We start from the raw sequence: 12,675 nt of genomic DNA, 5'->3' as shown, positions 1-12,675 counted from the left end.
TGTTAGATATTTGTTAGCCAATAGAATGACAGTTAAGATTCCAGTCAGATTGTTTTCCTGCAGAAGGATTCTTTTCAAAAATATGGTCCTATACATAATTCAAACTAGAAAGCATAAAGAAAAGATTTAAATATAGTATAGTTCCTCTCTTTAAGACTAGTTTTGAAATAAAAACCCTACCCCCCCCCCCCGTACTGGTTGTGTTTGCTTATAAAGAATGGGCAGTGAGAGAACACATAATGTGAACTATTCCATTGATGGGTAACAACAGTGACCATTTAGTCTGTAATACAAGCTTCTTTGATAAAATAACCTTTTTTGGGGGCATGAATATTTTAAAAAGGAAAGAAAATATGGGTGGGTTGTATTTCCAAATTTTTCTACAAGGGTTTATTTTCCTTATTGAAAGATGAAAACAAGAAGTGATCTGATCTTGCTGCTGCTTGCTTCTGTCATGTTACAAAACATTGCTTTGAAAGCCGAGTATCTTTATTCTGATCCTTTAATTTGGTTGAGAGGAGGTAGTACAAGTGAGAACAGGGAAAAATAGGTAGTAACTAAATTTAAAGAGACAGATATTCTAGCTATGAGCAGTCAAGTAAAGTTGAGTAATGACTGTTATCCATAACTGACAATTCATGATTTAGTCTTTAAATAGCTCAGGGGATCATAAGGAATTACAAGTGTTTCTCTGTAAATCTTTGGCTATGATAAGTGGCCTGGCAAGGGTAAGTGCTTTTCTGCTTCCTATATCTATCTATCTACACACACACACACACTAATTTACAGCAGGATTTCTTTCTTTAAGGGATACAGAAAAGGGATCTATTTGACTTCAGGTACACTGGAAGTTTTATTTTAAACACTTCAATTCATCTGTTTTTTATTTTGTGTACTTAAAGTTCCCAAGCAACTAAAATTTGCAAACACAGCTATGGATACACTATTTGTTTTATACAAGTTAAGAATGTAGGTCTCTCTTTTTGTTGTATTCCCCTCCCCTCCATTTCTTAATCATATATATTTCTATATATATTAATTAGTAACACACAGTTACAGGTTGATTTACAAATTCCTATACGCCTGCAACTAATAGTTTGTAGCCTCTAGTTTGAAGAGAATGAGTAGTCAGGAACTGGTTACTTTGAATGTGGGAGGGAAGATATTCACAACAAGATTTTCTACCTTAAGGCAGTTTCCTGCTTCTAGGTTGGCACGAATGTTAGATGGCAGAGACAAAGAATTCCAGATGGTTGGTGGCCAGATTTTTGTGGACAGAGATGGTGTTTTATTTAGTCATATCTTAAGACTTTTTGAGAACTCACCAGCTTTTATTGCCCACTGATTTTTCAGACTACCTTAGGCTTTGGAGAGAGGCTCTTTTCTATGAACTTGATTTTCTGGTTGATGTGTTAAACCAAGAACACTTACTACTGCAAAGACCTGCTGTTGTGAAGGTGCATTTCCTAAATCGAAATACTCAGGCTTTTTTCAGAGTATTTGGCTCTTGCAGCAGAACAATTGACATGCTGACTGGGAGGATTACAGTATTTACAGAGCAATCTTCAGCACCAGCCAGGAGTAGTGACTCCCTCCATCCGCAGATCAACTTACTTCCACTGCCTCCACAAAAGCCTTCTTACCATGACCTGGTTCTCCAGTGTGGCTGTGACAGCACGACTGATAACCAAACTGGAGTCAGGTATTTTGTACTTTGAAGCCTCTCTATCAGTTTCTTGATGTTTCCTCTAATAAACAAAGATTTTCATGACTGAAACTTGGAAAAATGATTACTCAAGGTAATGGGGTAACCGGGAGAGTTGGGTAAAATGACCAAAAACTATTCAAGTTGGAATACTTTTCACAGTGAAAGAACTGCTGCTGTGTGAGACGACAAATAAATGAAGACTGTCGAGGGAAAATGAACTATGGTCATTTAAGTTACAGGAATAAATAATTTTTATACATTATGTTTCATTGGAATGAATTTGGTTTAGGAATGAGAATTTGTTTGCCCCAAGAGAGATTCTTTGAGTGGCTGGGATACAGTAAGTATAAATGCTCAGTTTTTCCTGACTTCCTTATTTTTTTTTTTTTCAGTCTTTTTGACTACTGATTTTTTTCCCTTCTACTTTATTTTGAAACACAACAAAGGAAGATATAGATACGTTCCATTGCTAATTTGTTACCGTTACATCTAATTTGTTACCGTTACATCTTTGGCACGCATAGACAACTCAAAATTGGGGTAAATGGTCAGTATTTAAAGATAGTTGCTTCTGGGGTTTATTCGCTTCCCGCCCCCCCCCCCCATGTTCTTGGTTGGACCCAATAGCGGATTTCTATTAATGACACATTCCCCCCCCCTTCAGTATATCTTAATACTGCCCCACTGTTATTTCACTGTGAAAGTTAGCTTTAATTTAATACTCAATAGTATTTAAACAGTAATACATTTTTTAAAATGGGAAAGAGTAGGTAAGACATACTTGGGATGGCTTTAGCCATTAGGAAGGACCAGTGTATACCTCTCACAACAGACTCCTTGGTCCTGCTCACTGGGCAACAGAACAGTTATGTTTCACACTTTATAATTTTCTGTCTTTTCAAAGAGTATGAAATGTCATTTTGGTAAAAGAGAAACTGATTGTGAAGAGAACTTAAGTCTCTACCTCAAACTATGTGCTATCTATGTCTGCACAATTTTCATTGGTGGGGCAGTGACACAAACAGAAGGGAAATGATCCTTTTTTTTAAAGGTTTGAATCCTTTTCTATAAAGTTAGAACCACTTTTAAGAAGAAACATTAAGAAAAAACAGTAAAGTGGTATCCTGTTAACTATTAAATGCTCTTTAAAAGAATATGCATTTGGAGAAAACTAATCTTGAGCAAGATTAGAAACTCAAATTGAGACAGTCTTGTACAGTGCCAGGTGATTTCCTTTCTGTTAAGTGTTTGTGTTTTAGAATGTGTTTTTTACTTTAACAGGAGAATGACATTACGTTTAACATACAAAGTTGGTAATTTCAAAACCAAGTCTTAAAAAATTTTTTTGCATCACAGGATAGTATTCTTTATAATAGTTTGAAGTTGGAAAATTTTCCTAATTTGAACAGAGTGTCAGTTTCAAAGTAAAAATAAAGTGATTGGGATTTCTGGTGATCAGATGAACCCTGACCTTAAAAGACCCACTTTAGGTATATAATGGCTTAGCTGTCAACAGTTTTCACTAATCACACCATCTGTACCTGTCTATTTCTAGATTTTTAGGAAGTGGAAAGTATATAACCAAGTCTTAATGGCACCTACTAGTCTAACATCCAATTTTTAAGAATGTTCCTCTAACATGATTTACCACCCTAATATCTTGTTAACCCAATGGGTTGCTCAGTTACAGTATTGGAAATACTTGACTCACATCTTGCAGATGCGCATTCAAATGGCACCACATTATCAAGCTCAAGTAATGGTCACAGGACTTGGAATCTCTGATAGACTTTGTTCTGACCTTTTCAAATTCCCTCATTAATTTTCTATTTCCCTTTGGTTTCTGGTGTCTTGAAACACTTCATTTCTCAATTTGTCCTTACAAGGAGTCAAGTCCTTGACTCATGATTTCTTGCAAATACATTCTATTTTATCACCTGCTGTGTTACTATTTATATCTTAATTTTGTGAGATAATCTGTAGCTTTTTTTCACTGACAAATGATTCTAAGTTAAACAGTCAAGATTGGGGCTGGAGAGTAGATACACTGATTTACTGGTAAAAAATTTGCTGTACCAAACTAAACATTTGCAAGTTTTATAGTTTTTACATTTTACCAAGGAGTTTTTGCCTACAATGAATTTCTAAATGCAATCATATTAATCGTTAAAAGGAAGTTAGTGAACGATCTCCCCAAGGCTTTTTATCCCATAAAACTACAGCTAGCTTTTAGGTTGTTGCCTGAGACTGAGTTAAAACTTCATCACGTCGCATAAAGAAATGATGGGAGAACAGAAAGACATAAAATTACCCTTGCTGACATGGATGGAGCTGGAGATCATGCTTAGTGAAATAAGCCAGAAAGAAAAGGAAAACATCACATCGCATAAAGAAATGATGGGAGAACAGAAAGACATGAAAATTACCCTTGCTGACATGGATGGAGCTGGAGATCATGCTTAGTGAAATAAGCCAGAAAGAAAAGGAAAAGTACTGGATGGTTTCACTCATAGTAGTATAATAAACCAGGTGAGAAAATAATAATGAAGCTATAGACTAGAGACATTTTATGGGAGTGGAGTGGGGAATGGGGTCAAAAACTGGGGGAAGGGAAATGCACTGGACTATGGTGATGGCACAGGGTGATTTGGTGATGGGAAGCCCACAGGGAGTACAACTGAGATGAAAAAAAATGTACAAAATGATGTAAAAAGAAACATACAAAAAATTTAAATAAAATAAAAAAGCATTGAAGGACAGAAAAAAATTACCCTTGCTGGCAGATAAAGAAGAAAATACAGCTATTTTTATGAGGACATGTTGACACCGTTAAAGTTAACATGTAGCTAATCTAAAAGTTTAGGTATATTCCTGAATTATGCTTTGGTCCAATTGAGTTTTCTTGAGAAAATAATTTTGTTTGACTCCAGATACCTTTTGACATTTTTGCTCAACAATGGACTTGATATGGGTGCAAGTGATGTGTAAAATTAGATGAGGGGGAAAAATATAAATGCATGTTTGATCAAAATGATTGAGTTTGATTAAATTGAAAACAAAAACAAAAATTGGAAATTGTTAAATTATAAAGAATGCTAATTGATCAAATTTTTTTGCTCAATAAAATTAGATCTCAATGAAAGGATAATGCTAAGTCAAATAAGTCTAAAGGAGAAAGATAAATACTGGATGATGTCACCATTATGTGAAATATAAAATAACTAAAATAACAGTCAAAGACAAGTTGAAAAACTAGCCCTTGATAGCTGTCTACAGAACTGAAATGCCATTGGGGGAAGAGAATGGTGAAAGGAAAACAACAGGGAAGGAGGGAGGCATAATGGCTTGTGGTGGGTGCTCTATGGTGGGGATACCCCAATATTAACCTCAGTTAAGATTAAGTAAAAAAAATCATCAATGTTTTACTTAGTCCTAAAGGTGGAATTACAGTGACTTTTCAGATCATAGCAAACTATTTTGTAGTACTCTGAAATTACTGATTTGGATTTGTAAATGAAGCCTCCAAGAAATATGACTGAAAATGGTATAATGTACAATACCTTTACTTGTGGTATAAGTCAAATTTATGTTTAGTTTTATTATTAAAAGGATGCTTTATAATTAGACATTTTTTGTGTGCCCTAGGTATGTTTCTATAAAACCTGATAACCGAAAACTGGCCAATGGAACTAATGTCCTCGGCTTACTGATTGACACTTTATTAATGGAAGGCTTCCAACTTGTCAGCACTAGGACAGTAATCTGAAGACAAAACTGAATGCTATAGCTTTCAAAGAAAAAAAAAGATGTGAAGCTTTTACCGTGAACAAAATACTGAAAACAGAGACTACCAATCAATACCAGAGCAATCTAAGAAAAACAAACTAGGTTCTTTGTTCTCTTTTAGAGTAAAAGGATATTGTATTTTCTGGTTTGGAAATTCCTATATTTAGAACATATCTTAGTGAGATAGGTCCTCAGCTTAACTTTTTGGCCTTGCCTCCTAACACCTTAACACCTCAACAGTGCTCAGGCCTGCTAACTGCTGCCACTTTCAAAATAACACTGTACACCTGGTGCTTTGGCACATGTTCCTTCTACCTTAAGCGCCTCTTTTTCCTTTCTTTTCTTCCTGAACCCTTAACATAGCTTTCAAGAATGGAATCTGGAATCAGGCTGCTTGATTTCCAACCCAAATCACTTAGCTATGTGATTTAGACAAGTAATTTAAGCTTCCTTCAACTTACTCCATCAAATGGGGTAATAAGTAGGTCTCCATTAAATGATATGTGAAAGTTAAAGGAGATAAGTACTTGACACATTGCCTGGCACATGGTGGGCACTTAGTAACTCAGTAATGAAGAATATGAATGGCCCATTTCCAGTTGTACTTTTTTCTTTCTTTCTCAGGCCTTTGTTCTATACTGACTTGCATGTCAGCATAAAAACAATTTTGAATGTGAGCTGAATGCACTGTATACTTTTTAACACTGTAAAGCACTGTGCTTAACATTTAGTAAGAGAATTACCACTCTTGTTACTATTTATACTTATATTTGTTGGTTTTTGAACCACCTCTATCAAATGCAAAATATATAACAGATCTAGTGAATCTCTTATGTAATTTCAAATACTAGGAGACATTAAGTCAAAGAGCACCAAGTACTTTGCACACACTAAGTACTGTTCATTCATAAACACCTGTTAAATGGTTGGACACTATACTAACTTTTCAATATTAAAAAATAAGACGAGTCATTCTCAAGGAACTCAACACTCAAGTAATCCTAACAGCAAAACATTGAAGTTCAAAGTCAGTAAGGAGTGGATAAGTTATGACTTATATCATGAAATACCCTACCGTCTTTAAGAAGAATGAGAGCAGTTTATAAACTAGTATGTATTGTCAAATACTTTATAAGTAGAGAAGCAAGGTGTAGAATATAAATGGAAAAGATACTTGTGCATAGAATTTTCAGCAAAGCTACATGTCACCTAGGGACAGGGAACTGGATGAATGGTGTCTAGGTATGAGAGGAACATTTATTTTTACCACATGCATTTTTTATTTTAAAGGAAGATGCTATACCTGAAAAATTGAATGTGTGTGTGTTTGGAGGTGTTAAAGGGACTATTAAAAAGGCATGAGGACACAATTTACTTCCTGTGAAACCTCTTTTAACTCAGTAAAGAAATTGTATTCCAGAAATATACTAGTAACTAGTGTACTAGTTACTTTTTAGTACATTGGTGTACTAGGTTGTGGGGAAGATATTTTTGTTGAAATGCCCTAACAGTATCTCAAGTGGATCAGTTGGTTAAAGTGCAAAATGCTTCAAGATGAATGTTATTACTAATTTAATAATTTCGAATAATAAAAAAGCCCTATAAATAAGTGTTAAGATTTTGGTGGCACTCATTGCTTTTCTGCAGAAAACTAACTTAGTTTTCATAGTTTTGGGGATATGTTTGGCTCTTATTTCTATTCTAGTTGAGTATAGTTGGTATGATTATATGATTGTATGTGTCACATGTTGTAACACCAACTCTGCAGTGTTTTGCTGGTAGGACTGAAAAAACAACTGATTAAAAAATATGGAAATAAAAAATACTAATTATCTAGTGTGGCAAGGAATATTCAGAAAAATTTTAAAGTGCTCTTGAGGGGGCCTCCTTGGTGGCACAAGGGGTTAAATCTCAGTACTAGGAAGCTATTGGCAGCCACTGCAGCACAATCCCCAGCCAGGGAGCTAACACATGGAGCGCAGGCCTCTCCTGTCTCACTTGTTGCTTCCCCCCCCAGCAGTGTATTTCAGTAGATCTGCCTGTTCTGCTCCCCACTCTGTCTCTGGTGAACCCTCTTACCCCCTGTACCTCTGGCCTGTTCCCCAGTTCTTGTATGCATAAATAAAGTAAATCTTTAAACAAACAAACAAATAAAGTGCTGTTAATACATTCTTAGTCATTCACATTTGAGAAAAGTTTAAAAGTTTTTTTTAATGTGCTAATAGAAACATTATCTATGGAAACAAAAATACATAACATTCATTCAATAAATATTTATTTGTATCTGTTGCCAAGTACTATTCTAGACATTGGAGATACTGCAAGATCTTCCCATTAGACCTTATAACAAATATAATTCATAACATTGGTAATGGATTTAAATTACAATAACTTTGGTCTTTAATTAAATATTTTTCAAAAGTTATGCATTCTCACTAAAGTGGTTTTTAAAAGGAGAGAGTAACCACAATATATATGTGTGTGTGTGTGTACATATATATCTATATACATATATATAAACACTTCATATATATATATTTAATTCATTAAGGAAATTAAAGTAGATTGAGCTTATTTAGTAAATATTTTAAGATATTTTCTCATTTGGAGCCCTCCATCAATGTCATTTTGGTAGTTTCTTGTGTTCACTACAAAATAGAGTAAGACAATAACTGATGTGAAGATAGGCAAAAACTGTACTTTTAAAAGAGACAGGCAAAATGTAGTTTGAAGGAAACAAGGCTATGTTAGATGCAACACAGGCAAATTAAAAAGTTGCTTCAGGAAGACTAACATGGGACCCACTTAATTATTCTTGACTGAATTGTTTTGTCAATTTTATTTTAAATGATGAGAAAAGTAATGATGCAAGCCTGCTTTGGCCAGCCACGCTGAAAACTGTTTTATCATATCTCTCATGTATACAAGTTTAATTCATTACAATGATATTTAAGGTTGGACAGTGCTATGATACTATCTGTAGTTGGGATCCCCCTATTCTCCCACTCCACTTGCTTGTTTCAGCTCTTTTCAACTACTCGTGGTTTAATTTCTGATAAGAAATTAAAGGTTTCAGCTTATTTTCCTGAACCTTGATTGGAAATTCTCTTTACAAAGATTTTCTGAAAAAGAGCTCTTAATATTGAAGTTTTCTCTTGGATTCAATATAACTACAAAGAGTTCTTAGGTTTGGTAAAGTCAGAATGAGTCTGGACTACTTTCACACTTTTTACTGAAATAATACAAAAAGGGGGGAAAGCAGCTTGAGAAATAAGTGATTTAGGAAATCATAACCTCTTTCTAATTTATCTAATACACTGTTTACAGCCTACAAACTTCAGCTTTGCTTTATAAAATTTGTATTGCTTCTTCATCATAAATAATAGTGATTTTATCACCAGAGACCTTACTTGGGTAATAAATAAGAATACTTGAGGCCCTGCCCAGTGGCGCAGCAGGTTAAAGCACAGCACTACAAAGCTAAAGCCACTTCAGCATGAGTTCGATCCCCGCCTGCCCCAGAGGTGATCCATATGGCGCAGCAGACCTCTCCTGACCCGCCCGCTGCTCCCCTCAGCAGTGTACTTCAACGATCTGCCTGTTCTGCTCCCCACTCTGTCTCTGGTGAATCCTCTCACAGCTCCTGCACCTCTGGCCTGTACCCCAGTTCTGTATGCACAAATAAATCTTTGAAAAAAAAAGAATACTTGAAACTGCTTATATTCTATTAGTTTTCCTGTGCTGGGAAAATCGATTTCTAAGAACAAGTTTAGCAATGTGAGACAACACTAAGGAAATTTCATTATTTTTCCGGGGTCAAAGGACCATGTGAAAGAAAACTTAACTGTTTTAAGAAAAAAAACAACAAATAGATGATATGAAAATGTTACTATTTAGATTTCTATAATACCAGTCACCTAGTAAGAAGCCATAATTAGGGGATTTGCCACAGAATTATTACCTCAAAAATTATTAGGTCTTCTATTTGGCCTATTAGAGACGAAAAGTTGTGAAAATTTTCACAAGAAAACCTTGCACTTAGCTTAAAGCATGCCTTCATATTATCTAAGCTATGAGATGCTCTATTCCATGTTACTTTTCATCATTTCACACTTCGGTAAGAAATTATATTTCTTTGGGTTCTCAAGTTGGAAACCAAACTGAAGACATCTGCCTTACCCTTCTTGTATTAAGAGACCCCCAAGAAAGTCTGGCACAAAGTTCCATGAGTTCATTCAAGATGAGGATGGGTACTGTGCTTTCTCCTCTTCTTTATATTCCCCACAATGCTGGACCTCTAACAAACTGAACTGAAAGTTTGGAACACTGTAGTGACATGGAAAAGGGACTTGGAAAAATCAAGAATTATAGCAGATGAGGATAATATATATATAGAGAGAGAGTCTGAGAATGGATTCAAGTTGAAAAACTACAGAAAACTCATGGTCTTTTTCTATTAGAAGTTTACTTGGGTAATCATAGAAGAGGAGATGTATACGAATAATAGCCAGTTGAAAGTCATACAAAAATAGCCCAGTTAAAACTAGAATATATGTATTTTGCTAATAATAATGTAATGATAGAAGAATACTTAGTAATTAAAGAAAGTCAGGGAACACAAGTTCAGAATGAATGTTATATGACCATAATCAATATTAAATCTTAACTTACCTCCATAAGTCATGAAATGATACAAGTTTGCAGGACGGCATGTACAGATGTAACTAGGATGGAAATACAGAAAAAAGATGTTTCCAGTTTTGAATAGTCTGCAGTCATAGCTACACTGAAATTGGATTAATCAAAAGGTTCAAGAGTTGAAGTCTATAGTCAACACACTACACAATGAGGTTTTAAAATTTATTTTGGAAATACATATTAACAATTTAGATTTCCTTACACATTAAAATAGAACATGTTAATTAAAAACTGGAATTTCTTTCTAATGACTGGTAGCTATTCTTCATGGCAAGCAATAAAGTAAACAGCAAGATAATTAGGTTTTCTATATAAAAATCCCACAAAACAAGGTTTAGCTCCAAAAAAGCAAAATACTTGCTTTCAATTAATTAGAAAAACTTTTTGTCTCGACAGGCTTGAATGCCTTCTTCTTCCCCTTGAATGCAAACTCCTTCATACTATTTAAGAAATGCTGAATTCCTATTTGATTTTCTTGGCTGAAACTTTTATTCAGAGGCAAGTATGATTTTAAGGTGAGGAGAAAAAGTTTCAGGGCTCTTAGAATCTTAATTTCCTCTTAACTGTGTTTCTCCATCAAAAACAAATAAGGAATCTCAATTATCTAGACCTATTTTTGGCCATCTTCCGGAATTTCTTATTATATCTCTTTTGAAATGTCACAGTTGCACTCTTGGAAAACTTGTCTTCCTGGTTTTCAAATATCTGTTCATTATTACAGCTTTCAGCCAGTTGCCAGGTCTTTGTGCTGTAGTGTTTCTTAAAATGAGAGACCAGCACATTTCCCACAATTCAATAAATTGCTTTTCCAATTGAGACATTAAACCACATCAATTTTTACAAAATTTTAATTGAATTACTTGTACCTTTAAGTTCTCAATTCCATTCCCTCAGTTAGTACTGGGAAACATCTTTGTTTTATTAATAGAAGCAAAAGTAAGTTTCAAAAATACTAACATTTTAGTCATTTGACCCTTATAGCTGATAGGAGTGTAGAAATTTTCTTAAAGGCTTGAGATATGATACTTTAAAGAAAAAACGGACAGTTTTAATTCAGTTTTGGAAATGTTTAAAGTTGCACATGCATCAAATAATTTACACATCTCATCTTAAAAGAAAGGATCTATTGTTCTTAACTTAGACCTCCAGTTTATCTCCCTTATAAATTTTAGTTGGATATAAGTGACAAATTTACTACTTCAGCCTTCTAAATAGAATCCCAGTTCTGTATATGCAACAACCTTAACCAAAGTGTATTTCACTGAAATACATTGCTGAGGGGAGCAGGGGATGGCAATGTGGGTCACCTCCCTGGCCGGGGATCGAATTCGTGCTGCAGTGGCTGTGATAACTTCATAGTGCTGTGCTTTAACCCACTGCACCACCATGGAGGGCCCTATCTTTCCTCTTTAAACCAGCTTTCTTTCAGTGATCCTGCCATTGTATTCTAGTATATAAAATGTATAATTATTAATACCTCCCTCTTCAGCTCATATTTTACAACTTTCTTTTGAAATCTATCAGTTAGTTCATCTCCATTCTCAACATTTCTCTTTTCTATTGGTTTTCCTTATTTCTAGATGACTACAATAGTTATAAACCCAGTTTCCTTGCCACCAGACCATTTCTTACAGTCTTTTTATGTTGTATATTACTACTCATCAATTTCCATTATTTTGTCTCAACAGGCTTGAATGCATTCCTATCATGCAAAAGAAAACTACAATTTTTAATTGGTTTCTCAGGCAAACATCCAAAAACAGTCCTATCTAATTACCTAAAATCATTTACTTTTTACTTCAGATCTAAAAGGCAATGACCCCAAGTTGCTTTTGGGAGGAATATTACAACCTATTTTGGTATAAATTCTCATCCACAGACTGGGAAAGTACATTACTTGATAACTCAGTGCATCTTAATTTATAACCAGACAGGCCACAAATTATAAAATGAAGGCTTTTTACTGAGCCAGTATAGACAAAGGCCCAATTTCCCTGAGTTACCAAATTTACTTACAGTTTTGTGCTGAGATCATTTCATGTGGCATATTTATTGCCCTTTACTAGAAGAAGGAGTTGTTGGACAGTGTGTGCAACGTTATATTTTCTACTTCCTTTGAGAAAATCCTTTTTTCCATGTGGTCTAGGTGTCTATAGTAAACAAGTCTTCACCTTTTTTTTGAAGAGGAGAGTGATGTCAAAATTCATGCCTAGAATGAATAATAAGTAAATCAATACACACAGGAAACTACTTTTGCCTTAGGAACTATTATTTAGTTGCTGATTGAATTCCTGACTTAGCTGAATGTTAAATGTAACAAATATTTCAAGTACCTCAAAGTCAAACCAGAATACAATGGCAACCAAAGATTTATTTTTTATTTTTTTTAAAGATTTTATTTATTTATGCATACAGAACTGGGGTACAGGCCAGAGTTGCAGGGGCGGTGAGAGGCTTCACCAGAGACAGAGTGGGGAGCAGAA

The 12,675-nt window shown here is 34.7% G+C and overlaps 1 protein-coding gene across 1 annotated transcript; it reads left to right on the top strand.

Annotated features, from left to right (window-relative positions):
* Positions 1 to 61: 61 nt before the first annotated feature.
* Positions 62 to 7,349, top strand: KCNRG (potassium channel regulator). Its single transcript, XM_004680346.2, is given in 5 exon segments — positions 62 to 1,306; positions 1,308 to 1,702; positions 5,354 to 5,467; positions 5,469 to 5,517; positions 5,519 to 7,349. Coding segments are annotated over 5 exon segments (822 nt in total). The 5' UTR covers positions 62 to 1,120; the 3' UTR covers positions 5,597 to 7,349.
* Positions 7,350 to 12,675: the final 5,326 nt, after the last annotated feature.

The sequence above is a fragment of the Condylura cristata genome, unplaced genomic scaffold (assembly GCF_000260355.1).
Source record: "Condylura cristata isolate star-nosed mole 26May11 unplaced genomic scaffold, ConCri1.0 scaffold00010, whole genome shotgun sequence".
NCBI classification, from domain to species: domain Eukaryota; kingdom Metazoa; phylum Chordata; class Mammalia; order Eulipotyphla; family Talpidae; genus Condylura; species Condylura cristata.
This window is presented reverse-complemented; position numbering and strand designations above follow the sequence as displayed.